The sequence below is a fragment of the Ananas comosus genome, linkage group 1 (assembly GCF_001540865.1).
Source record: "Ananas comosus cultivar F153 linkage group 1, ASM154086v1, whole genome shotgun sequence".
NCBI lineage: Eukaryota > Viridiplantae > Streptophyta > Magnoliopsida > Poales > Bromeliaceae > Ananas > Ananas comosus.
In genome coordinates this window covers 24694664-24722367 of record NC_033621.1, presented here as the reverse complement: position 1 = coordinate 24722367, position 27704 = coordinate 24694664, and the positions used below count along the sequence as shown (strand labels likewise).

Sequence of the window (27704 nt, the reverse complement as noted above, 5' to 3'; positions counted from 1 at the left end):
TAATTGCTGCAAAATATCTCAACACTTGATGATGACAAGGGGCAGACGGAGAGCTGAAGAGTGCACGCGTACGCAAAGTCTGAAGCTGCAGTCAACTCCCTCCCCCCGAAAGATCCAAACTCGATCGCCGGCCAAATCTCTCCAACTCGGCCGTCCAAATGAAATCAGCTGTCGCCAACCAACTCCTCGGACACCTTTCCTGCGGAGAAGATGCTTGGCTCGCTTTGATAAAATTTACACACCTTGATCTTGCATAGCAGCATATTTTCAGTTGCATGCATGGCAATATTAAATAAACATATTTAATATTATTAGTGGTTGATGATGTACTGACAATAATTTATACATATATTACATGCTTTAAAAATCAGTACCATTACGCTCTCTCTTCCCAAATATTCAACAAACAAACAAACTACTTTTTTTTTATAGTAGTAGGGACTTGTTGCGGTACCGTGAAAACACATAATAATAGCTTACAGTGAGCAGGGTACAATCACAAATTATAGTGAAACTCTATAAATAAAAAAAAAAAAGGGAAAAGAAAAAGATTAATCCGATCTCAGGTTTGCATTAACTTCTCTTTCTTACAAAAGAACTACAAAAAGATGCCTACCAACGGTACCCTTTATACGGCATAGTGTAAAATGCAAACTCGCACACGCCGTTGAAAGATGTTTGAACTTTATCAGGAATTTTGAGATAAGGCGCAAAAAAAAAAAAAAAGGGAAAAAAAAAAGAAAAGCAAAAGTGATCACTCAACGTGGCCACAAATGATGCCAAAGAAACACAACACATACAAATTGAAAACAATGAAGGCAAAAGTGATCACCGTCAACGTGGCCACAAATGATGCCATAGAGACACGACACATATTATATATAATATACATGTTGAAAGACAATGAAGGATGTGGACACAATGAAGGATGTGGACACGACAACATATTATATATACATGTTGAAGAACAATGAAGGATGTGGACTGCTACTCATAATAAATAAAACAACGGTCCGACGAAGCAACCCAGAAGCTAAGGTCCGCACGCAACGAATATATCGCATATAAAAAGTAATAATACTGCATTCCCATATTCACATAGAGCTGATCTTAGGTATGTACAACTTTAAGAAAATGAAAAAACAAAAAGAAAAGTATACACAAAATCTCCTTTTTACACGGTATTATGCAGGGGTTAAAAAAAAAAAACTCTTCGCACTGGAACTCCCTCTCTCTCACACGAAAACACACGGGTAAATTCTATGTGCATATATGTAACTCGGACTCAGGCCTATGTACAAGCAAAGACACACTATTCTCTATGAACAGAAATTGTAAGAGGAGAACTATTAACATCAAAATTTACAGTAGAAACAGGGATTTTGATGGTCAGCGGCTGTTGTCGGTTAAGCATGGGCAGAGACTATGCGGTGGTTGTCCGATTCGTTGCAGGAAAAGCCTTCAATTCTCCGTATCGGGTTTGTGCTGAAGGCGGGAGCGCAGGATGGGGAGCCTCTGTGTACTCTAGATGAAGGTTTGATAGGAGACGCCGTCGATGAACTCTGGTTAACGAAATTAGGGTCGCGGATTATCGGGTTAGTCGTTCGTTCTGGCGGTGAGCCGGAGAAGAAAGGAGATTCATCATCAATGTCAAAAGCATCCTCAGGTTCATTCTGAAATTCACAAAAATACATAAATAAATAAGCAAATAAGTAAAGGGGTTACAGTAAATATTTACTTTGGATATAATAATGAAGGAATAAGCATTGGGAGGATAGAGAAGTACCTTGCTGAGAATAATATCCAGTATCCCAAGACCCAATTCCGCTTTCTGCAAAGGCTCTAAGCTGTAAGAAATTAAAAAAACAGAGTCAGAGTTACTAGTTACTACACGGAAACAACAGATCACTTTTCCACAACATGGAATCCCCTCAGGTAAACTTCTGAGGGTTTTCTGAGGCTACAATTTAATAGCTCTATTTCTTTAGATTGTCATGCTTAGTAGTACTGGCAAGGAAACTAGCACCCAAAGCGACCAAAAATTATTATTATTATTATTATTTTTAAAAAAAATCCAGGATGAGGCAGTTGACATGAAAAACCCTACGCTTATGTACATGTCCTCTTCACATGTTAGAGAAAAGGACCAATTATTAGACTGACAGGTAGTAGAATGCACAAAATCTAAAAGCAGCTACAGTCGAAACTAGCTAGTAAGCCATCAACAAGCGATCCAACTTCCTTGGTCCAAAAATCTGGAGGCTGCACGCTACCTATGTCAATTAATATAGAACACTTTTTATGCTATAAAATGGCATACGCTTATATTAGGCGAGCCAATTGCTTCTCGAGATTGAACTTACAAGTATAGAATTTAAATCCATACAGTTTATGATGAAAAATTTCAACCAAAACAACTGTTGCAAGTAGCTTACCATCTCGACTTGGAACTGAATCTGCTGAGATTATCTACAGCCACAGGAGCCCTTGTGGCCCAGCGAGGTTCAGGACATAGAATATCAGCCCTTGGAACCGAGTGGCTACCGTTCTGCCAACATCTCGTGTCGGTTGCGCACTCCGTGAATAATTGCCCAATGCCACTGGACCTAAGACGGCAGCTCTCCATCCTTTCTAATTTGTTTACCTGAACACACAAGAGTAGACAGTTAATTAATTTTTTTCAAGCAACTACTCGAACAAAGGAGGCATAAAAGGGAAAGGAATCACAGCTTTGGGCAAATTTTTCAAAAGAATCCGGTGATCAGAAAAACCATAAAACGCAATTGCAGATGACGGTCGAATACATTTTCCCACTAGGAAATATCAAAAGAAGCTGTATCGATGAGATATAAGTTCCTTGAGAGTAGAAGCGCGGTCAAATAAACTTATAGTCAGCGAACGCAAAAGCTGACCTTGTAGGAAATGAAAAGGCCATATACGTTGAAAAAAGGAGACAGGGAGATCGGAAATATGAACACGCTCAAACGCAGAGATCAAACGCAAGTCGGATATGTCACCACAAAGGCCTTCAAATGATTCTATGAAGCAATTCATCAACGACATCTTCCATAACATGGAGCTGAAACAACACGACTATTCCACATCCGCGCTATCAATTTGAATAGGGAAATGAGGGCAGTAGACACCATCCACAAAGGAGAACCTCAGAATAGCTTCTGTTCCAGAAGAGATCGGGTATAGCAGTAAATCTAGGATAAGGAACCACAGATCCAAGGTGATCACAAAAAAAATAGAACGATCGACTAGAAATCTCTTCTTATTACAAAGAAATAGCCCCCTACGAACACTAGTACGCACGATCTCGCACGAGAACACGAGATCCCAGCAGTCAGCGAAGAAAGACACAAAGTACTCATCGGATCGTTCGAGATATCCGATCGAAATGGAATACAAATGTGATATACTACAGATCTAGCATACGAAACCCCGATCCGATGCAAACACAATCAAACAACACACTATTCACCATGGATCTCATCCTCTTACCAAGGAATCGCCAGCGAAGAGCCCTAGTTTGCGGGATCTCTTACGAGACCTCGAGATCTGGAGATCGATCTAAACAGATCCGCCGCAAACTAGCCCGATCTAGCGATCAAAGCACTCAAAGCTCGATCAAGGGCACAGAGGAGGAAGAGAGGAGCTCGACTAAAGCGATAGAGAGAGGAGGAGAAGGAGGAGACGAGGAGAAAATGGTTGAGTCGTCTTCGTCGTCTTCGTCTCTCCTCCCCCCTCTCTCTCCCTTTTTTTCTCTCCTTCACGAGGCGGCGCGCTACGGTCACCGCCTTAACGAGGCCTATATATAGCACCGCCTCGCGGTCTACTCATTCGGTCTAATCCTGATTAATTTAATAAAATTATAATTAGTCCCCGCTAATCACCAATCTAATGGCTCCGAATTAATCCAAAGTATGCGCCCCGACCGACTGCGGTTAAGGGTTAATGGATCCGGGTATGGTCCATAACATATCTGGATCCGTAAGCCTGGCTTCCAAAGAAATTTCCTCTGCACCGGGTCTGTAGGCCTAACCCGATGAAAAAGTATCTGCAGTTAATGGATCCGGGTATGGTCCATAACGGATCTGGATCCGTAAGCCTGCTTCCGAAGAATATTTCCTCTGCACCGGGTCTGTAGGCCCAACCCAATGAAAAGGAAACAGCTTTTTCTCCCGACAACAATTTCTCTGATGTGTTGGGTTTTCATTGGTGGTTGTTGATGACGTGGCAGACTTGTTCCACAAGAAAAATATTTTGCTGGCCTTTTCAACTTTTACTAATTTTCATTCGAAGCTATTTTCGTTACTTAAATTTGACAATTCCTTAAACAAAGATCCAAGTGGAGCGTCATGGACCGTAAGAACCAATCTCCTCAAGGTAATACTAATACAATTGCCTTTTTCCCAATTTACTCCCCTCATTTTCACCAATTTTTCACCACCCCCTTCCTTAATTAGTGGTAACAGGAGTCGCTTTTATTTTTGAATCCTTTACGTTTTACCAAATCGTAGGAGAAACGGCTCGGATATTAGTGGAGTTCCTTGAAGTGGCAATTACCTCCATCGTTTTCCTCAAAGGGTTCTATCCTCCCGGTACCCATTTAGATTTTTTTTTTCTTTTTATAAACAATTTTTAGGCTTCTTTTTTTAAATTTTGTTTTCTGTGTAATGGTGTATGGAGAACCCCTCAACTTTAGGCCATTTTGAGCTAGGCCTTTCTTTGATTTAAGTTACTTTCTAAATTCGTTAAAATTAGCAACTTCGTTAGTTGTTGATTGTTGATTGTTAATTGTTGAGGGGTCTAATTCAAAATGGCGTGTCTCTGAAGGGGGTTGCTGTACATTTTACCTTATTTATGCACACCAACTGTTTGTGTTAATGCGTGTGTGGGGGTTGAAAAGGAGCATTTGAGAGGAGAAGGTATATGAATGTGGTGGTGCACAAGGCGCGGCATCCGCAACTGTCCAACTATATCAACTCCGCAACTAATGGTCTTCGACCTTTCATTCAAAAGGTCCTTCCTTTCTTCGCTTTCTACTTAACTGTGCGCGCGTTGTTTGGACTCTTTTTGAGAGTTCCAATTAATGGGTTTTGGGTTGGTTGGTGATTAATTAGCTGTAATGGCCATGGTTAATTTGAGCAGCGATCGATCAGGTGCTTGTTGTTTTTGTAGTTGTTACTATTCGTGCATGCGATGTGGTTTTGTTTCAATTGTTATGCACAAAAGATAGCGCGCAAGCGCTCTTATTTTCTTTCTTCGAGCTTTGAATGAATGATCAAAGTAACTTATATTTGCGTTTGGGCTCCTTCGAAAACTATTCCTGCTTTGAACCATAATGGAATGCCATAAGATTTGCTGATGCAGAAAAGAATTAGCTAGAGAGTCTTGATTTTCTTAAACACATTTGCGGCATTTACCTGCCACTCTGAAGCAATGAAAATGCTTCATGTCATTCAAATTGCAGGGGTTGGTTGAGAGGGTGGTCGTCATCTTCTACGACAAGGAGCGCATACCTGTTGAGCGGTTCGTGTTCAAACTTACGGTGAACCAATCATACAGCTCCAAGGTAGAGGAGGAGAACCTTGAGTTTGCTCTGAGGGCTTTCCTGGTTAAGCTTACTGTTGCTGAACCCCTCACTAAACCCCTCCCATCTGGTACATATCTTATTAGATTACCATTTCAAGGCACTATCTATTACTAAATGCAACCAAAGGGATTGGCTAACATTTTTTCGTTTTCTCGCCTTGTTATTTGTGTAGGTAGTAGTTGGGAGATCACCGCATATTTCCATGCGCTTCCTTCGGAGAGCACTGAGGAAGCGCAGTTGTGGATTCCGACGGACACGAAGCAGTGGATGCAGCCTCCGCAGATAACTCCTATCAAGTCGATGAGCAGCGATCCTTTACGAGTTCAGCTCTATTTGGAACACCCCAGCCCATTGGAATCAATGGCTCCAGCTGAATAGAAGCTTGTTTGAATTCAACTTAGTATTTTCTACTCCTCTGTGTGTGTGTGTGTGTGTATACATATATCGTTTTGAATCACCTTTTTTTGTGCTAGCTATTGTCAAATGGATTAGTAGGATTTGGTATATATTGGGGAAGAGCTCTTTTTCTTCCACCACTAGTGCGTCGTCTTCTATCACTTTTAAAGATCAAACTTGTGATCATTCTTTCCTTGCACATTTTGTTAATCGAAAACAAATACCTTTTCTATTCCTTTGTATGTTGGTTTGGATCATCTTTTTTCTCTGGAACAAGATTAGTAAGCAGTGTTTCTCTCCCTCTTTTTTTTTGTTTATTTTCTTGCAGAAGTTTCTAAATAGTAGTAGTTTTCTGCAGAAGATAAGACTGGTTAATTAAAAGTGACGATGAAATGTTTGTCTTCTGTAAAAGTGTTGAATGTTTTGACAGGCAATACTAATACTAGCTTGTCAATGCGAAAGAAAGCATTTCCATTAACTAGAACTAGAACAACATAGTTAGAAGGTAAGGCACAGCATCATTAGCTCTTGTGTGATCCAACAAGAAAATCAAATCTTATTCTACAACACAAACTCAATGTAAAGAAAATGATCCCCTATTTAGCTCGACACCAATACCGGAATCAACTGCAATGTGTACTTCCAGTTAAAACAAAATACCAATTTCAAGCATTTGTAGTGACGAATTACATATCCATTCCAGAACCACAATAGATAACAATCCAGTATCAATTATCGTAGACTCATTTTTCCAATTAAGATCCAGAAATGCAACAATAGCAACATGAGAACAAGTTAAACAAAATCAACAACCTACAATAAATGAGACCAAATACCAAAACTTCAGCTTGAAAAGGAAAAATCGTAACGACCAAACCGTAACATCTCATTTCAGTCTCAAAGACTTAAATAGCTCGAATCAAGTCGATGTAATAAGACTATAGTAAACTTGCACCCGCGCCACTTAATCTCCCTTCCGCCTAAAAGAGCATCCCTCGGTGAGCCTTGCACGCCCTCCAGTCGGCTGGCAAAGAACGGATTGGCAACTGCCGCAGAACACCACGGTCTGCGAGTGGCTAAAAACAGTGGTTCTGCATGATCACACAATCCGCGGAATTACTAATAATTGGAACAATAATAGGCAAACATGCATTACCTAATGCATTCAACAAACTATATACTTTGATAGATTGATTAATTGCCCAATTCAAAAAAAAAACTTCTAATTACAAGATTAGTCCCTGAAGTTCAACCATGAACTCAATATGATCCTCACACTTTTGAGTCATAACAATTTAGTCCCCGTAGTTTGTTCAGCTTAACCACTAAGCTCTATTGTTAACTCATTGCCTGGAAAAGGTGCCAGATCAGATCTTGCAATGTGAACGGCAATTTTCAAAACCAGCACCATTATTGGACTTTGATTATTAAGAATCCAAAAGTTTTTAAGTAGAAACTCTCAAGGACTAAGTTGCAATTCAAGTTGAACTTCAGGGGCCTAAAGTATTGTAGTTGGAACTCTATAAAGAGGGAATTGAGATCAGGATTGAACTAAATTTGCGAGTAAACCAATACTCAAATAAAAAGTTGCAACTTTTTATTGCTAAGAAAGAGAGACTTACATATTAAAGCAACCTTGGCACTTCACATCCTACAAATTTCGATTAAAAAAAAAAACAAATTGAAATTTAGTTGAAAGAAAATTGGAACAAAGGCAGAAAAAAGAAAGCTTCCTATCGGATCGTATTCTGAAGATGAGAATACCATGAAGAAGGAGTTCGGGGATTGCACGAGCCGCTTAAGCTTGTGCTTCCGCTTCTCGAGCTCCGCTGGGGGATTCAAAAGATCGACATCGTTTTGGAGAACCTAATAATCCCCCCAAAAAAAACACATAACTTAGAGTGATCCAGTGAAATTTTTCGTAAAAGAAGCATCTTTGAAACCCCAGACGATGGACTCTGATTGAAAAGCTTCAAGTAGATGTTAAAAGGCATCAACAAGTAGAGGTTTGTGTGAAAGAGGCGTCTTTGAAACCCCAAAGAGAGGGAATTGGATCGAAAAGCTTCAAGTAAAACGAATCTAGAGAGAATTATGAGAATACAAATAGTAGTGAGAAAGTGTAGAGAGAATCGGGAGAGCTCACCATGGTGATGAAACCCTAGGGAGCTCTTCGGAAACCCTAGAAAGTGTTTGGGTGCTTCGGAGACCAGAGCACACGGTAGTAGCGGCAGCGGGAGAGAGAGAGAAAAAGCCCTAACGAGACCGTTATTTATTTAATGAGACCAGTTAATATTAGCCGTTCGATTGCGCAGCGTTCGATCTGGGTCGAATGTTTGGAATTTGGGCTTTTATTTATACGGCCCAGTGTTAAGTGGGCCTAGGCCTACTAATTTAGGCCACCTTTATAACTGAAAATCTGCAATTGCCGGTGATTCGCTGCCGAGTCATTTTCTCGCTAGTGATGTCGGTAATTGTCGGTTCCCTTCGCCGACTTCAAACTCAATTGTTGACCACGGCATCCCTGGGAGAATTCGTTGCAGATTTCTACATGGAGAGCATCACATTTCATCAAGTTTGGCCCTTAAAATCCCATGGAACTAAAAAGAAATGCTTATTAATTAAAGAATAGTAAACCATCCTTAAATGTCGTATGATGGACACAACGCGTACATGAGCCCGAGAAGTGGCTTTTTGGTCTATATATCGTACTTGTTTCAGTCGCTCGTGCTTTTGCAGAACTGTTGTTTATGTTGATTTTTTAAGAAAGTTTTAGTTTTAAAAGCTTCCAACTCGACATAACCAAAAGCTTTAATTACCTTTTCCCTTTGCGAGCTAAAAGCTTATTTCATGGTAATACCATAAATGATTGGCTCGTAACCTTTTAATTTTCGCATATCTTCCGAAGCAGAGAAGTTGCTCTAAATTTCTGGACAAACTAAGTATAGGATAAATCAAAAGCTCAAAACTCCATATATTTCTGTTGTGTGCGTGTGTGTGCGTGTGTGTGTGTGCGTGTGTGTATATATATATTATATATAACATGAGAATTCAGATTTTGCACGGGTATATATGTAACTAGATAATTTTGTGCAGTTACACATCTTTATATGATCATTTCAAACACGGCAAAATTTGCATGATCCCAACCTGACAGGCTCACCACTTTTGCATGCATGATCTCAACCTGACAAACTCCCCAATTCCAGAAGCTACATAAAGAGCATCAACTCCCCTACACGAGCCGCTACACCAAATGAATTTTGCAGTATAAGAAGGGGTGAAAAGAGAGAATGACGACCGCGATGAGGAGAGAGGTGATCGTGCTTGCGGTGTTGCTAACGGCCTCGGCTTTTGCCCTCTCAATAGAAGGATATAATAGGAAGCTCAATCCCGGAAATGTGGACCAGAAATGCTTTGCTGCTTGCATCAAAGAACTTCCAGTTGGGAGCTGGAGTTGGTGTTATAATAAGTGTAGGATTGATCTGATTAAGGTAGCATCAATCTGGTTTGGATAAGGGTGTAATAATCAAGTTGTGAAGAGGCATTACATGGATAGAAAGTTTGAGATTTGTCTATTTTGAATAAGCTTTTTCCAGAATTAAAATTAAGTTGTATCTAGCAGATACATTCATTCAGTCAGAGTTGCAAATTAATGTGTGATCATTAACATTAATAAAAGTTGTGTTATATCATTTCAACATCCTTCTGGTTTATTTGGTAGCAAAAGTGCGGCGCTTTTTTAATTTGAAACCCGAGGGAAAGAAATTGTGAATTGTGATTGCGTGCTTCCATTGTTATTTTGGCTGTTGAAACTCAAGTCCACTGATCTTGTCAGCTAAAAATTGTATAAAACTAAATAAGTTATCCAAAAAACAGATTGCTAATTTGGTTGGGACTTGGGGATCTTCTTTTTGTTCTACCATCTATTACCTGCAGCATCCACAAATGTTCAGATATAGAACTGAAATCATGTGCTAACTCATTCAGTTGAAATTTTGTACATTTGGGTGTAATAACCATCCCATATTTTTGGATCTACGCGAGATAAGAGCAAAGTGCATCATTACAACTAAATTGAGAATGAATTATGTGAAAGTATTTGTTTCTAACAAACAATTAATGACCATGTCCAAGCAAAAGAAAAAAAAAAAAAGAAGAAGTGAATCTGCTGCAGAGTTGCAGCAGCAGGATTAAATTACTGGCAAGTTAATGGTCCCTCAGTGAATATATTTTCTGATTAATTTAAATTAATCCCTATGTAAAAATTTTTGATTGAAAAATAAATTAAAATGTTTTAGCGAGTGTCCAGAGTGGGATTTGAACCCACGCCCTTTCGGACCAGAACCTTAATCTGGCGCCTTAGACCAACTCGGCCATCTGAACCTTGTATGTGAATTTGTTTTAATTAGATTAAATATAGGTTATATGATCCACAAATAGATGCACAATGTTTTCTCTATAATTAACTCTCAAATATCAGTTCATTGTTGAGTTGCTGAACAAAAATGTACATCTAACATCTCACTCTTTCCTCTCGATCTCAGGTTAATTAATCAAGTTTGTTTAAAATTCGTTTTTCGCCTTTTTCAGGAGAAAAAAAAATATGAACAAGGGTAACTTCATTTGCATTGCAGAATCAATTGCTTATGCATCGAACTCTCCGTCATTTTATACAACCTCCTAACAATTAATCTATGTAGTTTCCTAACATATCCCAGTGATGAGAAGTTAAAAAGTCCAATACCCATGCAAATTTTGTGCCCATAAATATGGGGGGGCGTATTTGATTCATCCTTTTCGTCCCGTGTTTCGTGCTAGATATGCAAAGAAAGAAAAAAGAAATACTCAAAACTGATCTGTAAGCTATATAAACTCTCCAATCTTTCGAAATACAACGCCGCGCGCGCCCTTCACCTCCCCTTATAACTTTTTTGTAATGGCTATGCAAAGCAAGAGACTCTCTTCGTCGCAAACTATAAGGATCGCATTCGTGATGCTGTTCTTTGTCCTGAACTTAGCAAATGAGGGGATGGGCGAAGAAGAACCAATCCCCCAACTCATGGAATGCCTTTCGATTTGCGGCACGAATGTGACCACCTGCATGATCGGATGCCACACGAAAGGATTCGAGTCGAACTCGGGTGCGGCTACATGCTTCTTGGGTTGCAGAGAGATCAACATGAGGTGCATGTCGAGTTGCAGTCAAGTTGCCAGCTCTGGACTAAGTTTGGCCTCTCAATAAATCACAACATGCGTATGGAGTCACTTGTATTATTATTTGGAAAGAGCATTTAATTAGTGCCTTCCACGTACTTTAATGTATCAATCTACTTTCCCTAATGCAAATTGTGGAAAATAAAATTTTTATATACTCTCCAAAATTCTCCTTATTTGTAAGTGTACAAATGATGGTAGTTAATATTGAGCACATGTGATGGTCCTATGCAAATGAAAAAACTATGAGATTATGGAAAAGTAACATGCCATAATAATACTTTAGATGGGGTAAGTGGCTAATAAGTGCACACACAAAAACAATAATCCTTCTTCTTTTTTTTTTTCCTTTTTTTTATTATGGGAATTAGGTTGAACTAAATAATTAATAACGCAGCAGCGTGTAATTTCTACACGAGGATAAAGAATAAATAAAATAGTGTTGAAATTCGGGAAACTTCAAATACCCCCCGTGGTTTCATACTTTTTCACTTTAATACTCTGTGGTTTAAAGCGTATGAAGATAGTACCCTGTGGTTTCGCATTTTCTCACCTTAGTATCATATGGTTTCAAGTGTATCAAGTTAGTATCATTTGGTTTCGCACTTTCTCACTTTAGTACCCTGTGGTTTAATATTTCGTTAAATTATGTATCCCGAAATGGATTAAAAAAAAAAAAAAAATAGAAACCATAGGGTACTAACTTGATACAAAAATAAAACCACAGGATACTAAAGTGAGAAAGTACGAAACCATAAAATAATAACTTGATACACTTTAAACCACAGAATACTAAAGTGAAAGTACGAAACCACAGGAGGGTATTTGAAGTTTCCCCAATTCAAAATAATCTAATATCGAACTTGAAAGTTTCAGTACAAAAGTATTGAAACTGGTAGTCCAATTTAAGTTAAATATGGTAGCGAAATGTAAATATGCTAAACCGCGGGGTTTCGTTTGAAAGTGTTCCCTCCGAAAACTTCGACAGACGGTGAAACCCAGCCCCGACGCGTCCGAGGATCCGAGCCCTAGAAATGGGGAAGAAGGGCAAAGAGCGCGCGAAAGAGCGGCGGCGGCAGCGCCTTGAAGAGATCGCCGAGCTCCGTGAGGTTCCGTACAGCCCCTCCGAGAGGTATAGGAGAAACGCCCACAACCCGCTTGACGAAATGCCCCAGAGCTTTACGTATGTATATGTGTATGCGTAGGTGGTGGTCGGGGGAGACGGCGGCGGTGGTGACGGGGGCGAACCGCGGGATCGGCTTGGAGATCGCGCGGCAACTCGCGGCGCACGGTCTCCGCGTCGTGCTCGCCGCGCGCGACGCCGAGCGCGGCCGCGCCGCCGCGGAGCGGTTGAGGGAGGAGGAAGGGCTCTGCGTCGAGCCGCGTCAGCTTGACGTTACGGATTCGGCGTCGGTTGACGCATTCGCGAATTGGGTCTCCTCCGAATACGGTGGAATCGATATCCTGGTGAGGTTCTTCAGCTTGGATTTTGTGCTGTTTAGGTGAAATAGGTTACCTGCACTTTATAAAGTTTTGATTTTTACTGCCCACTTATAATTTGTTTGGAATAGATATCTGAACTTCGAAAGTCGTGATTTTACTTCCGCAGCTTAGGAAATTGTAGGATTTATATGGAGTAATATATTACTAGATTGTGATATTTTGTTGAAAACATTGCAAGTTCCAGAAGGATATGTACGGTGATCAAACTTTTTGAAGTTCCAGTGCTTAATTTCATAAATATTTGAAGTCAGGTAGTAAAATTCAGTGCAGTTCAGGTAAGTTCTGTGGTTTTTTTTCGACGATCTATTTTAATTCGATAGCTTGTATTGTTTCTCTTTATATTTGCAAGCAATATAGGTTTAATGTCTATTCTTTTTTATGCTCAAATTGAGACCTTTGTAGAATCTGAAGGAGAAAAAAAAAAAAATCATCGGAAGCGAAAATTGCAAATTTTATTTTCTAGTGATCATGGAGGAAAAGACAATATTAAATTGCCGTACCTAGCTAGATTAATGTTGATCGCTCAAAATTATGAGCACTGGAAATATTAGGACAGCTTACGTAATGCTAGCATGGCATATCCCAATTTGCGAGGCACATAACTTGCAGTTTGAAGGTATTATGTTAGAAAGTGTTTCTTTTGCCATCGTGCACCCTCAAAAGCCTAGGATTCCATTTATTTGAAAACTTGCAGTTTGATGTAGCTCTCTACTTTGCTTGCAGAAATAATATAATATACTATTACTAGTTAAAGTTTGTTATGCTATAACGTATTTCCCAGAAATTAGGTGATTGACGAACATTTCATCTGGCAAAATTTTAATGTCTATGAGATCATTGTTCGCATCCCATATAGAGTGATCATTGCATTTACCCGAAGGTGCATGACCTACCTATAAATAGTAGATATCAGAGGAGCACGTGATGTCAAGCAATTGTTTTCTAATGTTCTCAACAGTATTTTTGGATGTCTTGCATTATACCTGTGCTCAATCATGTCGCAGGTCAATAATGCAGGTGTGAACTTTAATACAGGAGCAGATAATTCCGTGGAATCTGCTGAAGAGGTTATTGCAACAAATTATTTTGGCACAAAAAGGATGATCAAAGCCATGATTCCTATAATGAAACCTTCTCCTTTTGGTGCTCGTATATTGAATGTCAGCTCAAGACTTGGTAGAGTGAATGGAAGGCGAAATGTAAGTACACCGAGCAGTAACTCGTACTACAAACATGCATATATACGTATTAACTTGCATATACCTATATGCAGCTGTTAAATATAAAAATGTTTAAACACTGTTCTTTAACAGCTTAAGCTTTTAGAGTACAACGGTTGTTTCACATGGTATCAGAGTAGGAGGCCCTGAGTTCGAGTCACGCCAGGCTCCTAGCATATTAATTTCCTCCCATTTAATTCAAGCCCACGTCATGGGCCGACTAAAAAATCTCGAGCCCAGACATGAGGGGAGTGTTAAATATAAAAATGTTTAAGCACCGTTCCCTAATAGCTTAAGCTTTTAGAGTACAACGGTTGTTTCACATGGTATCAGAGCAGGAGGTCTTAAGTTCGAGTCACGCCAGGCTCCTAACATATTAATTTCCTCCCATTTAATTCAAGCCCACGTCATGGGCCGATTAAAAAGTCTCGAGCCCAGACGTGAGGGGGAGTGTTAAATATAAAAATGTTTAAACACTGTTCTTTAACAGCTTAAGCTTTTAGAGTACAACGGTTGTTTCACAGCAGCATCCACACATACATCCATGCAATGTTTGTTTATTTTATTTGTTGGTACATATGTATGTTTCACATATTGAACTGATCTTCGACCTTTCTTTATGTATTACCGTGTATCACATTTGTTATACTCTAGCTATAACCTAGGGAAGAAATAATTCTGACCCCTTTTACTCTTTCTTCATTAAACTTTGTAATATTCTAAGATATTCTATAATATCTTTGCTAATTTCCACATTGGTTTTCTCCTTTCTTGGCAGAGAGTGGGTGATGAAGCCCTCAGAGAACGATTGTTGCAAGACGATTGCTTGTCTGAGGAACTTATTGATGGAATGGTTACCAAATTTCTTGAGCAAGTTAAACTGGGAACTTGGTCATTGAATGGATGGCCTCAGATGTACACCGATTATTCTTTATCAAAGTTGGCGGTGAATGCTTACACCCGGCTTATTGCAAAAAGGATTTTGGATAAGCCCGAAGGTGAAAAAATATACATCAATTGCTTGTGTCCAGGCTGGGTGAAGACTGCGATGACTGGTTGGGCAGGAAACATTTCAGCAGAGGAAGCTGCAGACACTGGAGTTTGGGTTGTTCTTCTACCACCTGAAAAAGCCCCTAACGGAAAGTTTTTTGCTGAGAGGCGAGAGATAAGCTTTTAAGTTTTACTGCAAGAAATAGAGTTCTTTCAGATAGAGAAGGGGTGCTTCCGAGACGCTTATATTCATCATTTGAATTAAGCAGCTCTCTGGCTATGGTATGGTAGGAATCCTTGAAGAAAGATGAAGGTGATGTAACTTTTGGGTGTAGTTTTTTTAACTTCTGCAACCTGTTGAGTTAGCAAGGTGAGCTTCTTGTTGTCTGAACTTAAATAAGTACCTCAAACTTTGGAAAGTATAATGGGGTTGAATTAACATACTCTGCAGGTGGTGAAATTGTAATATATTGACTAAAATATATGTAACATTTGTACAATATGTTTTACTCAATTGAGCCTCTTTTTAATGTAATACACTGTACTTTTCAGGTCTCTTAATTGCATCAATTTTGGAACCTTAACTTCTCTTTTCGATAGCAAAATAATGTGATTAGACTATTGTTAGCCAACAGGGTGGTGGTTGAATTCATATATCTGCATGGGTATTGGGTGGTCAAGTGGAATTGATATTTGGGATGTTGTAGTTATTCTCTTCTGAAATCCATTGCTCAGAATCTCTGATTTAAATAAATTAATGAAGAAAAGTTTTTGGCATTTACCAGGGCAGCTGGAATGTTGACTATAGGGCCTTTTAGAAGCAGGGGAGAAATTTTAGACACGGGTATGTGGCAACTTGTGATTTTTGGACTTTTTTCTAGGTTAAGAATTCGATGTCTCTTTTTTCTTAATTTGGATCAAGTTTTTTATATATGCATTGCTTTGTGCATCGACACTAATGATCGTGTTAATGACAACTTAGTGTTCTAATTATCAATTAATTTGTTGGCTAGTTGGAGGCACTCCTGGAAAGATGATGGATTGTCATAATTTTAAGTAAACATAACTGGTAGTTGGACTTTGATTTATGGCTTAAACTATTTTGGGACAATAGAGGGTCTGTTGCATTAATTAAGCTATCCATGACGGCATATTACTAGTTCTTAAAATTCTCTCAAAATTTCTTTTTATGTGATTGGAGCCCACTTTTGTTGTGGATTCTGGTGCAATGTACATGGAAAGTAAATTGACCAATTTTAAGGAGCATCAATAGAATAACAGCTTATCATGCAGGGTCAACTAGAGCACATAAAAAATAAGAGAACTCTAAACTAGCAACAGAAACTTCCAAAATTTGTGTAGGTATGGCTCATAGAAGTTCTTGTTGATCACTGCAATTAAATTCTATCAGACCTGCAAAGTGATGTTCAAGGCAATGCCGTCTCGTGAGTTCGTATTATCGTTTGTGTTTATTGAGTTTTGTGTGATTTCTTCATCATTTTTGACTAATACTTTAATATTGTGTTTACATTCTGAACCCAATTTAATGCTGTTGAGGATTCAAGTAGCCCAGTACATTAAACACTTGTTGCCTCATACCCAAAAGGAGGAGGAGAAGAAGAAAAGGGAAAAGCTCTAAGATGATATAGATGTGACTGGTGTTTGATGTTTGATGTTTCAACACAAAAGCAATTTGAAAAATAATGGAAGCAGAGGAGATCAAACAAAACCATCCTTTTGTTCCATAGGTGTGCATATGGAGCAGTAGGCATCAAAGCACATGGATTCCAATAGAGAACTATTTAATATAATCATATGCATATTCACAAAGGAGGATGAGCACCATGTGGCATTGATTGAATGTGAACACCTGAAGTGTGGGCGAAATCTCATGCATTTAGTAGCAGTAGGTATATAGAGATATTCACACCAAGATCTTTGAGCACCGCTAATAGATCTGCATCTCGGGTGTCAGAATGATGTTTGCTGGAATGCTAAGAATCACAAAACATCTCCTCATTTCTCTCATTGAAATTTAAGTTGGGTGAGGCACAAATGTTTACAGCTTACAATGAGATGTTGGGTTGATTTTGTTTGAATATTTGATGGAGTTGTTTGGCTTGAAAAGAAAGAGAAAGAAAGAAAGAAAGAAAGAGACAAGCACTGATTTGTTGAGTGGATGTTAAGAAATCAATTCATTCAGATGAGGTCATATTAAGATGTGATGTCTAATCATCGTCATTTGCATTTGTTTGCTAAATGTTGCTAAAAGAAAGTAAGCACCAACCTTTGGTTCTCTCTCTTTTTCTCATATCAAAATATGCTTCTTGACCAATACATAATGTTACCAACCCTTGGTGCCAAGTCATGGAAGATGAAGGAATCCATTTGGAAAAAAGAAAAACTGAAACTCTCATTCTTATTTTCTTATTACCTTGTTAACGAATGAATGAATGAATGAATGAAGTTTAGGCTAATTCCCTTTGACCTAGTTGGTATCATATCAAATGGGAATTTTTTGCTATTCATCATGTTGGTTTATGCCACATGAGATGTTGGTGCCCTACACCCAACCATGTGGGGACTAGAAGGCAAAAAGGGGCCCTACTCAGGTGCCAAAAGAAGAAGACACAATGGGGTGTTGAATCACCCCCATTTGGATGTATCTCTCTCTTTTGAAGAGGACAACACAACCATTAGCATAAATACAGCTTGTCTTTGACTGAATCTCTTTGGAGTGGTGTATTGTAATTAATAGGCTTTTTTTTGTCTTCAACACAGGAAAATAAGATGGTGACACGCTGACAGCGCCAAGGTGGTGGCAATGTTTTGGCCTTAAAAAACACCAACTCAGGCTGGCGGGGAGGCAGTGGAAAGGAGGGCTATTGAATGCATTCTATTCACTAACTTTTTGCGCATAAATGTTATAATAATGAGCGTTGCTACAAAGTGCTCTAGAAGGTTCTTTCGATTGCAGCGAATGAGTTCGATTCCGAATATGGTATTTCAGATGGACATTGAGTCTGCAAAACTGAATCACAATACACTCTCATTTTACAAGAACCAAGCACTTGGTAAAGATGGATCACACTGTGTGATCACTCCTAAATTATAGCTTTTCTGTAGCATGATGATGAGTTGCCATACTAAAGCAATTGTATAAAATGTACTGAATGTTTTTTTTCCTCTCGTGGGTGAACTTTGGTTCTAACTGTTGTGGTAAAAAAAGTTTAAATGAAAATACTTATTTTCAAGAATTTAAAACAACGTGTTGAGATGGCCGAGTTGGTCTAAGGCGCCAGATTAAGGTTCTGGTCCGAAAGGGCGTGGGTTCAAATCCCACTCTCAACATTAAATTATTTTCTTTCTTTTTTAACTTAAAAAAAAAGAGAGCATAGAAACGTTTGAAAGAGAGCATAGAAACGTTTGAAAGCCAGCATAAATTTTAAGATAAACTTTAAATACCACCCTTTTGGTTTCGTAACTTTTCACTTTACTACTTTGTGGTTTAAGGTTTAAACTGTATTAATTCAGTACTCTGTAGTTTCAATTTTCTCTCGTCGTCAGCTTCTCCGTTAACATTTCGTTGAATTATATACAAAACCTTTAGATACCTCACCTAAACTTATCGAATATTCACTTTAGTATCTTTTAATTTTAACTTTGTCGCTAATTTAACGAAAAAAAAAATAATAGAGTGGATAATGAAAAGAGAAAAATGAAACTACGGGGTACTAAATTGATACATTTTAAACTATAGGGTACTAAAATAAAAAAGTACGCAACCATAAGGAAGATATCTGAAGTTTTTTTTCTAAATTTTACCAAAATATTGCGCTTTCCTTTGTTTAGATATTAAACGACTTAGAAAAAGAGATTATCTACCAAGCTCAAGCATTTCATTGACATTTGACTTCCTGTGAAACAGAAGCGGGAATGTCATGGCAACAACTAATTCGTTCATTAATATAAATCCAGATATGATTAGTCGCTGTTCAAAAGTCATCGCGGAGTGCTAATATTTCAAATAATGAAAATGCGACAAATTATTTGCTGCTTTTGTACATGTATACTATATTGGATTCACCTATCAGACCGACGATTCTTTTTTCTCGCAAAATAAACACTAGAAAGAGAATTGAACAACCGAAAAAGTTGCATTTCTAATGCATTTTAGTAACAGTGGCATCTTTCTACGGATATAAAAACATGTTCAAAGTGATAAACCTGCAAGCATGCAACTATTAATGAAAAAGATTCCTTCATGTGATAGCGGCAATCACCGCTTAGCAGGAATCATATCATAATTTAAGGAATTAAATTAAAAATTGAATAGGAATTTGGAGTACACAACACATTTTACTACTCAATTACTGAAGGGTATAATCTTATTTATTGGCCGAAAAAGAGGGGGAAAGAAAGGAAAAAAAGTGCATCGGCAAAACAAACATGGCGTGAGAATTACTACAATCACTTGAGCAGATATCTAATTAACAGGCCTGTTCACTGGTTGTTTCTTAATATACCCCTGTCCACATTATGACATCCTTGCTCATATCTGATGCCACCAATACAAAAGGGTGAATACTCAATTTGACAGGCTAGTCATGTGTCCTGTTAGATGAGGTACACAAATTATGCTACTACTTAGTTTGCGAACTTTATTTTTTTTTCTTTTTTTTTTCTCTTTTGTTCTTTTCCATGTGGGTCCATCCAAGAAATAGGCATGGTTAGTCCGGCCCTAATCCAGCCTGTCCATATGCTCTTTTTTAAGAAGATGCTGAGATAAGCCTCCAATCATAGCTTTAGAAATCTCTTTTTAGGGATTGCCATGATTGAAGTGATAAGGAGTTTTTGCTCCTAGGTATTTTTCTCCTTTGTTGGGTGGGGGAATGAGATAACCTAAACTATGTTTTATTCTTTAGCTCTAATTTTACACTTCAGCTCTTTGTAGACAGAAAAGGATAAGAATGTTAACAGATCAGATTTGAATTGATCTTGGTTCACATTCGAACCTAATCAATTAGGTCATCAAGATACTACGACTGAAAATATATCCAGGTCAAATTTGGACCGATTCACATAAAGGCGTTTTTACTATGCATGCATCGGATTTGCTAAACCATATCAAATTCAGCCGACAAAATAGTAACTAGTTTTAATAATCTTTTATATCAATTTGTCTCTGCTCTTAATAGGGTTTTTTTTTTTTTTTTTTACTATAAAGGTGAAATTTGTCTCATAGCATCTGCATTAGGCACTAGCAAGGTTGACCAGCATGATGAGCAACAAGAGCAAGGCATTGGTTAAAAGTTAGAAAACCAATCCCAGTGGCCAACTCTCTCTCTCTCTCTCTCTCTCTCTCTCTCTCTCTCTCTCTATATATATATATATATATATATGGTGTTCAGTGAATTCTTTCATTTTCTAAATGGAAAAACACAGTCAAACATGCCATAAATAGCAGTGCTAGCATGGTAAGCATTTATTTATTAACTTGCTTTAGAGTATGTACTATATATATGAGAATAGTATGGTCAAATCTAAGCCAATTGGACCACCAACATGTGGTGCTTCTTCTTTAATTACTACATGTGAAAAAGTACCAGGGGATTACTAACCATAAATCAACATCAACAATATATTTCCTATCAAAAGGGATTAAGTGCACCTTTACAGGAGGCAATTTTTACTGTTCAAAAGGCCCCTTTTTGCATTCATCAGTAGAAATAACTTTCCTTATTTAGATGATTGATAGATGTTCTAGAACAAAATGGCTCTCTAAATTTATCATGCATTCCATTAAATTATTCCCACAACTTCTTTATCCCCATTTATTTACTTGTGCCCTTTCAACTTTTCAGATCAATTTGGCTCTACTTCTGCATTTACTTTCCACAGTAGTAAAATATAAAAGTTGAAGCCCCTGCTTCAGTGCTAAAAAAAAAGGAAAAAGATATGAGCTTCAAAATCATAAGTTTTTTTTTCTTTTTTTTTGCGATAAATTTGATATGCTTTTGACCTGTTTAGCGTAAGTGGTTATTTCTAAATAAAATAAACGAAACGAATAGCATGCTATCTTTCTCTTTCAAAAAAAAAAAATAACTATATCCAAAATTCACAAAAAATAAAAAACTAACATTTACCACCTCTGAAAATTACCCAAAAAAAACCATAGAGAAGGGCAATTTTTTTTTTTAAAAAAGTAAAAAACAAAGAACAGGTGGATTACATCATGAATGGGCTGGGCCCATTGAAGCCCATAGGCCCCATGCACATGTTATTTTTTTTGGTACAGCTGTATTGCACTAATTACCTGATATGCTTCTCCCCAGTGAAAAACTCAAAGAGGAAGAATCCAAAGGATCACCAACCCATGCCCTATTTTTTTTTATCTAAAATAAAACCCCCAACCCCCCAATTCAAAGAAAATTACAAATAGTAAAGAACCAAATATAATGATTAAGAAAAAAAAAAAACAAGAAAAAAGAGGAGCTGGGTCATGTTGTTGGTAGGAGAACACCTCCTCAGGGAGTGAGGTAGCCCTTATTATTATTATTATTTTTAACCTTTTCCCCTCTAAATCATTTTGTTTATTTCTTTTTTTTTTACCCCTCAATTCTTTTCTTTTTTTTTTTTTTCTATTTATCTTGTTTTATTTTTATGGTAGGAACAATGTCAATATAGCTGTCCTGTTTCTGATAACAACTCCTTAGCTTTCACTAGAAAACATAGCTGTCTCCTTCTTTCTGATTACAAGTTTACAACCAATTGAACCTCTTTTTTTTTTTTTTTCTTTTCTTTTTTTGGTTGTTTTACTTCAATTTGATCTTGTTTTCATCGAGATACAGCTCTATCTAATCCATACCCAGTTACCCACCTCTCCAAAATTCAATTTTTTCCTCTCTCTCTCTCTCTCTCTCTCTCTCTCTCTCTCTCTCCAACAACTCCATTGTTGAAGATGCTCAGGAGAAGAGTGGTGAGGAGGAAAAAGAGAAGGAAAGTTTTGCACACAGAACCCTCCAACTTGTAGCAGTGTCAGAAAACCCCTTTCAATCCTCTCTTTACAGCCCATATATTAAAAAAAAAGAAAAAAAAGGAGCTCCCTTTCTCTAATTCCTCCCCCCTCCCTTTGTTTAATTCTCTTCTGAGGCATATCATATTCCCTGGGTACTAACATCCCCTGTCATTGGGGTTCTTCCTTTCTCTTTTGATCCTTTTTCTTTAATGGCTAGTGGTTGTTTGTGCCTGAGGAAGAATAAAAGAGCCTCCTTTATATCCATTCCATTTGGATTGGTGGTAGAGAAGTGAAGGAGAAGGGAGGGGGAAAAAGGAGGAGGGGGAAAAAATAAAAAACTTGTGTCTTGCGTCGGCGCCGCGTCACTATCTGTCGGCATTGTCATTGCTTAAACCATGATTTAGGAACATGAGATTTTTGATTAATCTATAGGGAGGTTTATAAGTACAATGGGGGATGGTTACAGCTCAACCAGATGGTAGGGTATAAGCCCACCCAACTGGGGAGAGTGAGAGAGAGAGAGAGAGAGATAGAGAAGAAGAAGAGTGCTGTGTACATTGTGGGGGTAGTTTTAGTGGAGGTTTCTTCATCTTGGTTGTTGGGAGGGGAGGGGGGGGGGGGGGGGGGNGGAGGAGGGGAAGGAGTTTTAGACATACCTGGGAGGATTCAGTAGTGTGAATTTGGGGTGAGAAACTTTTTGGTTGTGGAATGATAGGAAAGAGTTATTTGTTGGGATGACGAGCGAATGAGGCGAAGAAATAAGCATTTGGTTCCGAAAAGATCGCAGGTATGAACCCAATTATTTGTTGATAAGTCTTTTTTGTTTTTTTTGGTTCCCCTATCTATGTTCATACTAAAATGTTAATAATGTTTGAATCTTGGGTGACAGACATTTTCTTGTTGGGAACTCAATTGTTTCTCTCTTTCCTTTCTATTGAGTTGTGAATCTCGTTGAGTTCGATCAAATTTGATTGCGTTTGTGTTTTAGCTTTATTAGTGCAAAAACTTCTTTGATGCGCATTTGTCTTTGTATTTTTTCAATTTTTTCTATTACGTATTACGTATCGTTGACCGGCAACGGCAAAGTTTTACCTGTTGTGCATATGTAATGCTCTAGATGTTTTATCCTTTTCAACTTGGAAATCGGATGTCTCGTACTTTAATATCCAATATTTATCATTTTTTGGGCAAATATTGCGGAATGTATTTTGGTAGTAGTTAGGAATTACTCTTGCGCTATCATGCTCCCATCATGTTTAGCAATGTACATCGATTAGTTGTTTTTCTCTGATATAGTTTGCTCAAACATTATTAGGTGATTTCAATTATAGATCCTCTGCTGAAGTTTTAATAAATGATTAACTTTTGTACATTTCAGCACAATTTTCGAAATAGTCAGGTGATTTTACTAATGTGACACCATCTTGCCCATTTTATCATAAAGATTCAGTATCTTAGGTCTTGTTTTTGGCATTTTATGAATTATATTCCTCCTCCATTATCTTCTTTTTAATTTCTATGCGATCAAAGGTAGTTTGAAGTGATTTCCTTTGATTTTGTAAGTGATTTCCTTTGATTTTGTTATTGTTGTTTGCTTTCAAACTCTATATTCATGGGTTGTTGTTCTACAACAATGACAAAACGCAGCAGTAACCCCTTCAAATACAGGAGTTTTGTAAATTAAGCAGCAGTACAAAACTATAGAGTGAGTTAGATGCCCTCAATGATGTAAACAATGCACTTTTTTACGTGCCAGAGGGAGACAGGGTTCTCCAATAAGAATTAACTTGTATTATGCCATTCTTTGCTATTACTGTAGTCTCTTTGGTGTCTCACTGTTAAACTTTCTTATTTCTAAAAGTCTCGGTCAATTTCTCATTTAATGATATTAAAATTTATTCTGCTACTACTGCAGGTTCTCTCAAGTTTCTAACTTTAACTCTTGGTTGCGTTGTATATTAGGTTCAATGTATAGTGGGGCCCGCTTCCTCGCAACTAGTACACTGCGCTGAGCTGGACCCCATACTAAATGTCAACCTCTCTTGCGGCAGCTCTCGGAGGTGCTGCAGGAGGTGTGGCATTGGTCGGGATAGCGGCAATCCTCATATGGTATTGCTTATTCCGTCGAAGGAATTCTTCGAGGACTTCAGAATCCAACTCATCCGAGCCATCTCTACAAGGTATTAGCTTTTGCTTCACTGGCATATTACCTGTTTGCTCAGGAGCTTCTGCAAAAGTTTTTGTGTCAGTAGGGTTGTTTGATGAAGCATTATGAGCTTTTTAACAAAAATTTCCGCAATAGCTTCTTGGTGTAGTAGAAGCAAAGGCTTTAAATTAAAGTTTTTACTTTAAGGTCTAAAAACCTATTTCAGCTTCCAACTATAGGAAAAGCCTTCGAACTTTTCTTGGCCAAACACTTATGTTTTAGAAGTTTCTGCTTTATAGAGTAGAGAAGATGTTCTAGATACAGCTTGAACGGGCACTTTAGGCTTTCGGCATTCTTGCTCTAGAGAGAGAGAGAGAGAGAGAGAATGTAATACTAGATTTTTTCCCCCCTTTCTCTTTCAGTTGAAGGTGGTAGTGAATTGGCTTTAAGAGGAGGTGTCTCTTACCCTTTGGAGTTGCAAGGAGCGCGATGTCTTACCCTCCAGGAACTAAATGCGGCTACAAAGAATTTCAGCAGTATCAATCTGATTGGATTTGGAATGTTTGGAGAAGTTTACAAGGGTTTGCTTCAGGATGGTATGATTGTGGCTATTAAAAGACGGTCATCTATTCCTAGCCAGCAATTTATTCAAGAGGTACTTATTAACCAAAGTATTCACTTTTTAATGCTATTTTTCCTCTTTTTTTTTTCCAGTGAAAAATCATCTAGGGATGGTCTTCCTTTCTTTTCTTTTCTTTTGATTATTGTTTGTTCATTTGTAAACTCCTCTATACAGAAAATAATGAAACAATGAACTTTCTTCAATGTTTCTGCTTTCTGTTGTCAAACAAAAACCATAAATATAGAGTTCACACCAGGAAAAAAAAAAGGGAGAAAAAAACAAAGTGAAGAAGTACATTCCACTTGAAAGACCGTAAAGAAAAAGAGAAGCAGAGAACATTTTAGTTTTGCAGCTTTTCTCTATTTGTGTTTTTCTACGCGCACAAACAATTGGTATTTACTGTTAGAGTTGTTTTCTCTTAGGTACATCACTTATCGTCCATCCGTCATCGCAACCTTGTGAGCCTTTTGGGATACTGCCAGGAAAATGACCTCCAGATGCTTGTTTACGAGTATATACCAAATGGCAGTGTTTCCGCCCATTTATATGGTAATTTACTTGTTTCTATATTTGTGTATCTCTTCTCGTTTGTTATCACAAGGAAGTCCATAAAAAACTTACAATCTGCTTCCGCCTCTGGTTTGCAGGAGCTAGTCAAGTTTCAAGTGGAAAGTTGGAGTTCAAACACAGGCTCTCTATTGCCCACGGGACAGCTAAAGGTGATCATTTGCAAAAACACCGACCATCAATGGTTATACTGGTATTGGTTTTTTTTTTTTTTCCTTAGTGACATAGAGATGGCACGACTCCACTATTGGTCTATATTTTATTTATTTATTTTCTGCTTGGAGTTAATTTCAACTACCATTTTAGACTTGGGGCCATTTTGCATGGCTGAAGGTTTTGCAAAACCGCTATTTGAGAAAAGCTGTCTGAGGAAACACTAATAGCTTTTTCATTATACTTTTTTTTAACTGCTTGTCGTTGCAATGGAGGCAGAAGTTTCAAATTGGAGTTTCTCCTTTTGCGGCTCGTTTTGCTTCTTTGTTACAGCAAAAAGCTCCAAACATTTTGTTAAAAAGTGTCAGGTATCGGTTCAAGAATACTCAAAATTTTGTAGAAGCTAGGCCAAATGGGCGCTTGATTTTATCAGTACTCTTTTTGGGGTACACGAATCTTGAAACAATTGCTTCCCTTGAGCCTGACACTTATGGAGTTTTTTCACCCCCTGTTAACTAGGTCTGAGCCACCTGCATTCATTGAATCCTCCTATGGTTCATATGAACTTCAAAACAGCAAACGTCCTTGTTGATGAGGACTTCATACCGAAAGTTGCAGATGCCGGATTAAGAAGCTTGCTTGATCGAGTCGATGGGGCCGGCCCATCTTCCAGAACGGCAACAGACGATCCCTTCCTGGATCCTGAGTACTCACTTTCCATCATGAAACTCACAAGATCATTTAACATTTAGATGTTAGTGCATATATGTTGTAATTATTCTTTTGCATGCGTAGGGCGAAGGATTCTGGAATCTTTTCAAAAGAAAGTGATGTATATAGTTTCGGGGTATTTCTTCTGGAGTTAGTAAGTGGACGGGAAGTTAGGTTAGATCGGAGCATCATCGAGTGGGTAAGTATCAGCTTTTTCTAAGCTTGCTTACACACCCTGCTATGCTTATATTTTTCAAGTTCATTTCTCAAAAGTCCTACCCTTATTTGTTCAATTCTTCCCGTGCTTGACACTTTGAAGCAAATGTGAGACTTCACCAGTTGGTTCGCTTGTTCTTAGACTTGCATTCTTTTGTTATGTTTCTCGCTGTCTTATTTTGCTCAATATTTGTCTCTGTATAAGAATATGTGTTTCTATAGCAACATATTAAGCTTAAAGTTGCCCAGGTGGAATCATTATGGACTATCGTTATATACCGTCCATCTTTGAGAGATTTTCATGTAATTTTCTCTTCATGTTGTCTTTGATAACTGTTACACAAAGAATATGTGTTGCTCATCTGATATTGCTTTCTTTTCCCTCATTTACAAGTAAACTTAAATGAAATCATCATCCCTGATCAGCTATTATACTTTCCCAGTCGCTTTGAATTCTGTTTCATTCTTTGCCATTTTTTTTTCGCTTCTTTAAGATACTTTCAAATTCTTCGACTCGCAATACAATTATTTCAATAATTGCTGCTTCACAGGCACAAAACTATCAAGAGTCGAGCACTTTCTCAGCCTTCGTGGATCAAAGGATGGGAAGTAGCTTCACGTCCGAAGGCATGCGAGAGTTCTTGCGGCTAATCACCTGGTGCGTGAACCCATTAAGTGAAAGACGCCCACCCATGAACTACGTTGAAATGGAGATCGATCGGATTCGTGAAAAGGAGATGAGCTTGACGACCATAATGGGCGAAGGCACCACGACTGTGACTCTCGGAAGCCAACTTTTTACCACATCGAAGTGAATTGAGAGGCAAAATTTTCATTTTGTTTTTTCGTTTTCTTGGGGGGGTTCTGAACTGTATATGCGATTTTTTTTTTTCCTTTTTTATGGTGGCGTTTTTGGTTAAATATCAGCTGCAGCTTAAGTGTATAAAAGAGATCAGCTGTACTATTCTTTTCTTTCTTTTTCCTTATCTGTTAGCATAAATGATTGTAGAGTCATGTTGTAAAGAGAATATTTTTGTTGTACTTTATCTCATTTATATGACTGGGGCTTGGTGTGAATTAACTTTTGAATAATAATTAAGGTGAATGTCTTAAACTTTTATCCTTGCTGATTTTTACACTTACGCCTGTCATTATAGTACTTTCTTTTCTTCTTTCTTTTTTTTTTTCCGCCTTTTCTGCAAGACATGTTGCTATTAAGTGCTTACATTCTTGGGCCTTGAAAAGTAGCACAATCATCAACTTTGGTAAGAGTTATTAAAGGAGGAGAAATCCATTTCATATCAGCTTTAAGCTTTTCGACAATTCCGACAATTCCGACCGTTGTC

At 38.0% G+C, this 27704-nt stretch overlaps 5 protein-coding genes and 2 non-coding genes across 10 annotated transcripts; 4 read left to right on the top strand and 3 right to left on the bottom strand.

Moving 5' to 3' along the window:
- LOC109712764 lies at nucleotides 1057–3802 on the bottom strand. 2 transcript variants are annotated; one of them, XM_020236527.1, is made up of 4 exons: nucleotides 2913–3802; nucleotides 2436–2644; nucleotides 1787–1847; nucleotides 1057–1673 (listed from the first exon to the last, which is right to left on the bottom strand). In XM_020236527.1, exons 2-4 carry the CDS (start codon nucleotides 2624–2626, stop codon nucleotides 1407–1409), a joined length of 519 nt encoding a protein of 172 aa, XP_020092116.1. In that variant the 5' UTR covers nucleotides 2627–2644; nucleotides 2913–3802; the 3' UTR covers nucleotides 1057–1406. The 2 variants fall into 2 exon arrangements, with proteins under 2 accessions (XP_020092116.1, XP_020092110.1); XM_020236521.1 differs by having other exon boundaries at nucleotides 3508–3802.
- On the top strand, nucleotides 4273–6283 carry LOC109712751 (DNA polymerase zeta processivity subunit). Of its 2 annotated transcripts, XM_020236503.1 has the most exons (5): nucleotides 4273–4392; nucleotides 4527–4607; nucleotides 4916–5028; nucleotides 5480–5669; nucleotides 5775–6283. In XM_020236503.1, exons 1-5 carry the CDS (start codon nucleotides 4365–4367, stop codon nucleotides 5978–5980), a joined length of 618 nt encoding a protein of 205 aa, XP_020092092.1. In that variant the 5' UTR covers nucleotides 4273–4364; the 3' UTR covers nucleotides 5981–6283. The 2 variants fall into 2 exon arrangements, with proteins under 2 accessions (XP_020092092.1, XP_020092100.1); XM_020236511.1 differs by lacking the exon at nucleotides 4273–4392 and having other exon boundaries at nucleotides 4412–4607; nucleotides 4843–5028; nucleotides 5464–5669.
- On the bottom strand, nucleotides 6639–8253 carry LOC109712948 (40S ribosomal protein S27-2). The gene is made up of 4 exons (XM_020237181.1): nucleotides 8142–8253; nucleotides 7763–7864; nucleotides 7621–7649; nucleotides 6639–7089 (listed from the first exon to the last, which is right to left on the bottom strand). The coding sequence occupies exons 1-4, from the start codon at nucleotides 8142–8144 to the stop codon at nucleotides 6963–6965; spliced, it is 261 nt and encodes an 86-aa protein (XP_020092770.1). The 5' UTR covers nucleotides 8145–8253; the 3' UTR covers nucleotides 6639–6962.
- On the bottom strand, nucleotides 10301–10381 carry TRNAL-AAG. Its single transcript has one exon. It is a non-coding gene; the product is annotated as a tRNA-Leu (tRNA).
- LOC109716176 (carbonyl reductase [NADPH] 1-like) lies at nucleotides 12109–15480 on the top strand. The gene is made up of 4 exons (XM_020241535.1): nucleotides 12109–12344; nucleotides 12418–12679; nucleotides 13720–13914; nucleotides 14714–15480. The coding sequence occupies exons 1-4, from the start codon at nucleotides 12247–12249 to the stop codon at nucleotides 15110–15112; spliced, it is 954 nt and encodes a 317-aa protein (XP_020097124.1). The 5' UTR covers nucleotides 12109–12246; the 3' UTR covers nucleotides 15113–15480.
- On the top strand, nucleotides 18196–18276 carry TRNAL-AAG. Its single transcript has one exon. It is a non-coding gene; the product is annotated as a tRNA-Leu (tRNA).
- LOC109714564 (probable serine/threonine-protein kinase PBL21) lies at nucleotides 22559–27453 on the top strand. Of its 2 annotated transcripts, XM_020239256.1 has the most exons (9): nucleotides 22559–22730; nucleotides 23906–24123; nucleotides 24512–24744; nucleotides 25134–25260; nucleotides 25359–25471; nucleotides 25711–25792; nucleotides 25951–26137; nucleotides 26227–26341; nucleotides 26910–27453. In XM_020239256.1, exons 2-9 carry the CDS (start codon nucleotides 23973–23975, stop codon nucleotides 27171–27173), a joined length of 1272 nt encoding a protein of 423 aa, XP_020094845.1. In that variant the 5' UTR covers nucleotides 22559–22730; nucleotides 23906–23972; the 3' UTR covers nucleotides 27174–27453. The 2 variants fall into 2 exon arrangements, with proteins under 2 accessions (XP_020094845.1, XP_020094853.1); XM_020239264.1 differs by lacking the exon at nucleotides 25711–25792 and having other exon boundaries at nucleotides 22560–22730; nucleotides 25359–25430.

Bases quoted from the DNA above. Each gene is read 5' to 3' on its own strand.
- LOC109712948 (XM_020237181.1), bottom strand. The intron at 7,650-7,762 runs GTATTCTCATCT...CGAAATTTGTAG, and splicing joins CCCCGAACTCCTTCTTCATG to GATGTGAAGTGCCAAGGTTG. The intron at 7,090-7,620 runs GTAAGTCTCTCT...GTGATCATGCAG, and splicing joins TGCCAAGGTTGCTTTAATAT to AACCACTGTTTTTAGCCACT.
- LOC109712751 (XM_020236503.1), top strand. From the start codon at position 4,365: ATGGACCGTAAGAACCAATCTCCTCAAG. The intron at 4,393-4,526 runs GTAATACTAATA...ACCAAATCGTAG, and splicing joins TAAGAACCAATCTCCTCAAG to GAGAAACGGCTCGGATATTA. The intron at 4,608-4,915 runs GTACCCATTTAG...GGGGTTGAAAAG, and splicing joins CAAAGGGTTCTATCCTCCCG to GAGCATTTGAGAGGAGAAGG.
- LOC109714564 (XM_020239256.1), top strand. From the start codon at position 23,973: ATGTCAACCTCTCTTGCGGCAGCTCTCGGAGGTGCTGCAGGAGGTGTG. The intron at 25,261-25,358 runs GTAATTTACTTG...TCTGGTTTGCAG, and splicing joins TGTTTCCGCCCATTTATATG to GAGCTAGTCAAGTTTCAAGT. The intron at 26,138-26,226 runs GTACTCACTTTC...TTGCATGCGTAG, and splicing joins GATCCCTTCCTGGATCCTGA to GGCGAAGGATTCTGGAATCT.
- LOC109716176 (XM_020241535.1), top strand. From the start codon at position 12,247: ATGGGGAAGAAGGGCAAAGAGCGCGCGAAAGAGCGGCGGCGGCAGCGC. The intron at 12,345-12,417 runs GTATAGGAGAAA...GTGTATGCGTAG, and splicing joins CCGTACAGCCCCTCCGAGAG to GTGGTGGTCGGGGGAGACGG. The intron at 12,680-13,719 runs GTGAGGTTCTTC...ATCATGTCGCAG, and splicing joins ACGGTGGAATCGATATCCTG to GTCAATAATGCAGGTGTGAA.
- LOC109712764 (XM_020236527.1), bottom strand. From the start codon at position 2,626: ATGGAGAGCTGCCGTCTTAGGTCCAGTGGCATTGGGCAATTATTCACG. The intron at 1,848-2,435 runs GTAAGCTACTTG...AATTTCTTACAG, and splicing joins TTCAGTTCCAAGTCGAGATG to CTTAGAGCCTTTGCAGAAAG. The intron at 1,674-1,786 runs GTACTTCTCTAT...TGTGAATTTCAG, and splicing joins TGGATATTATTCTCAGCAAG to AATGAACCTGAGGATGCTTT.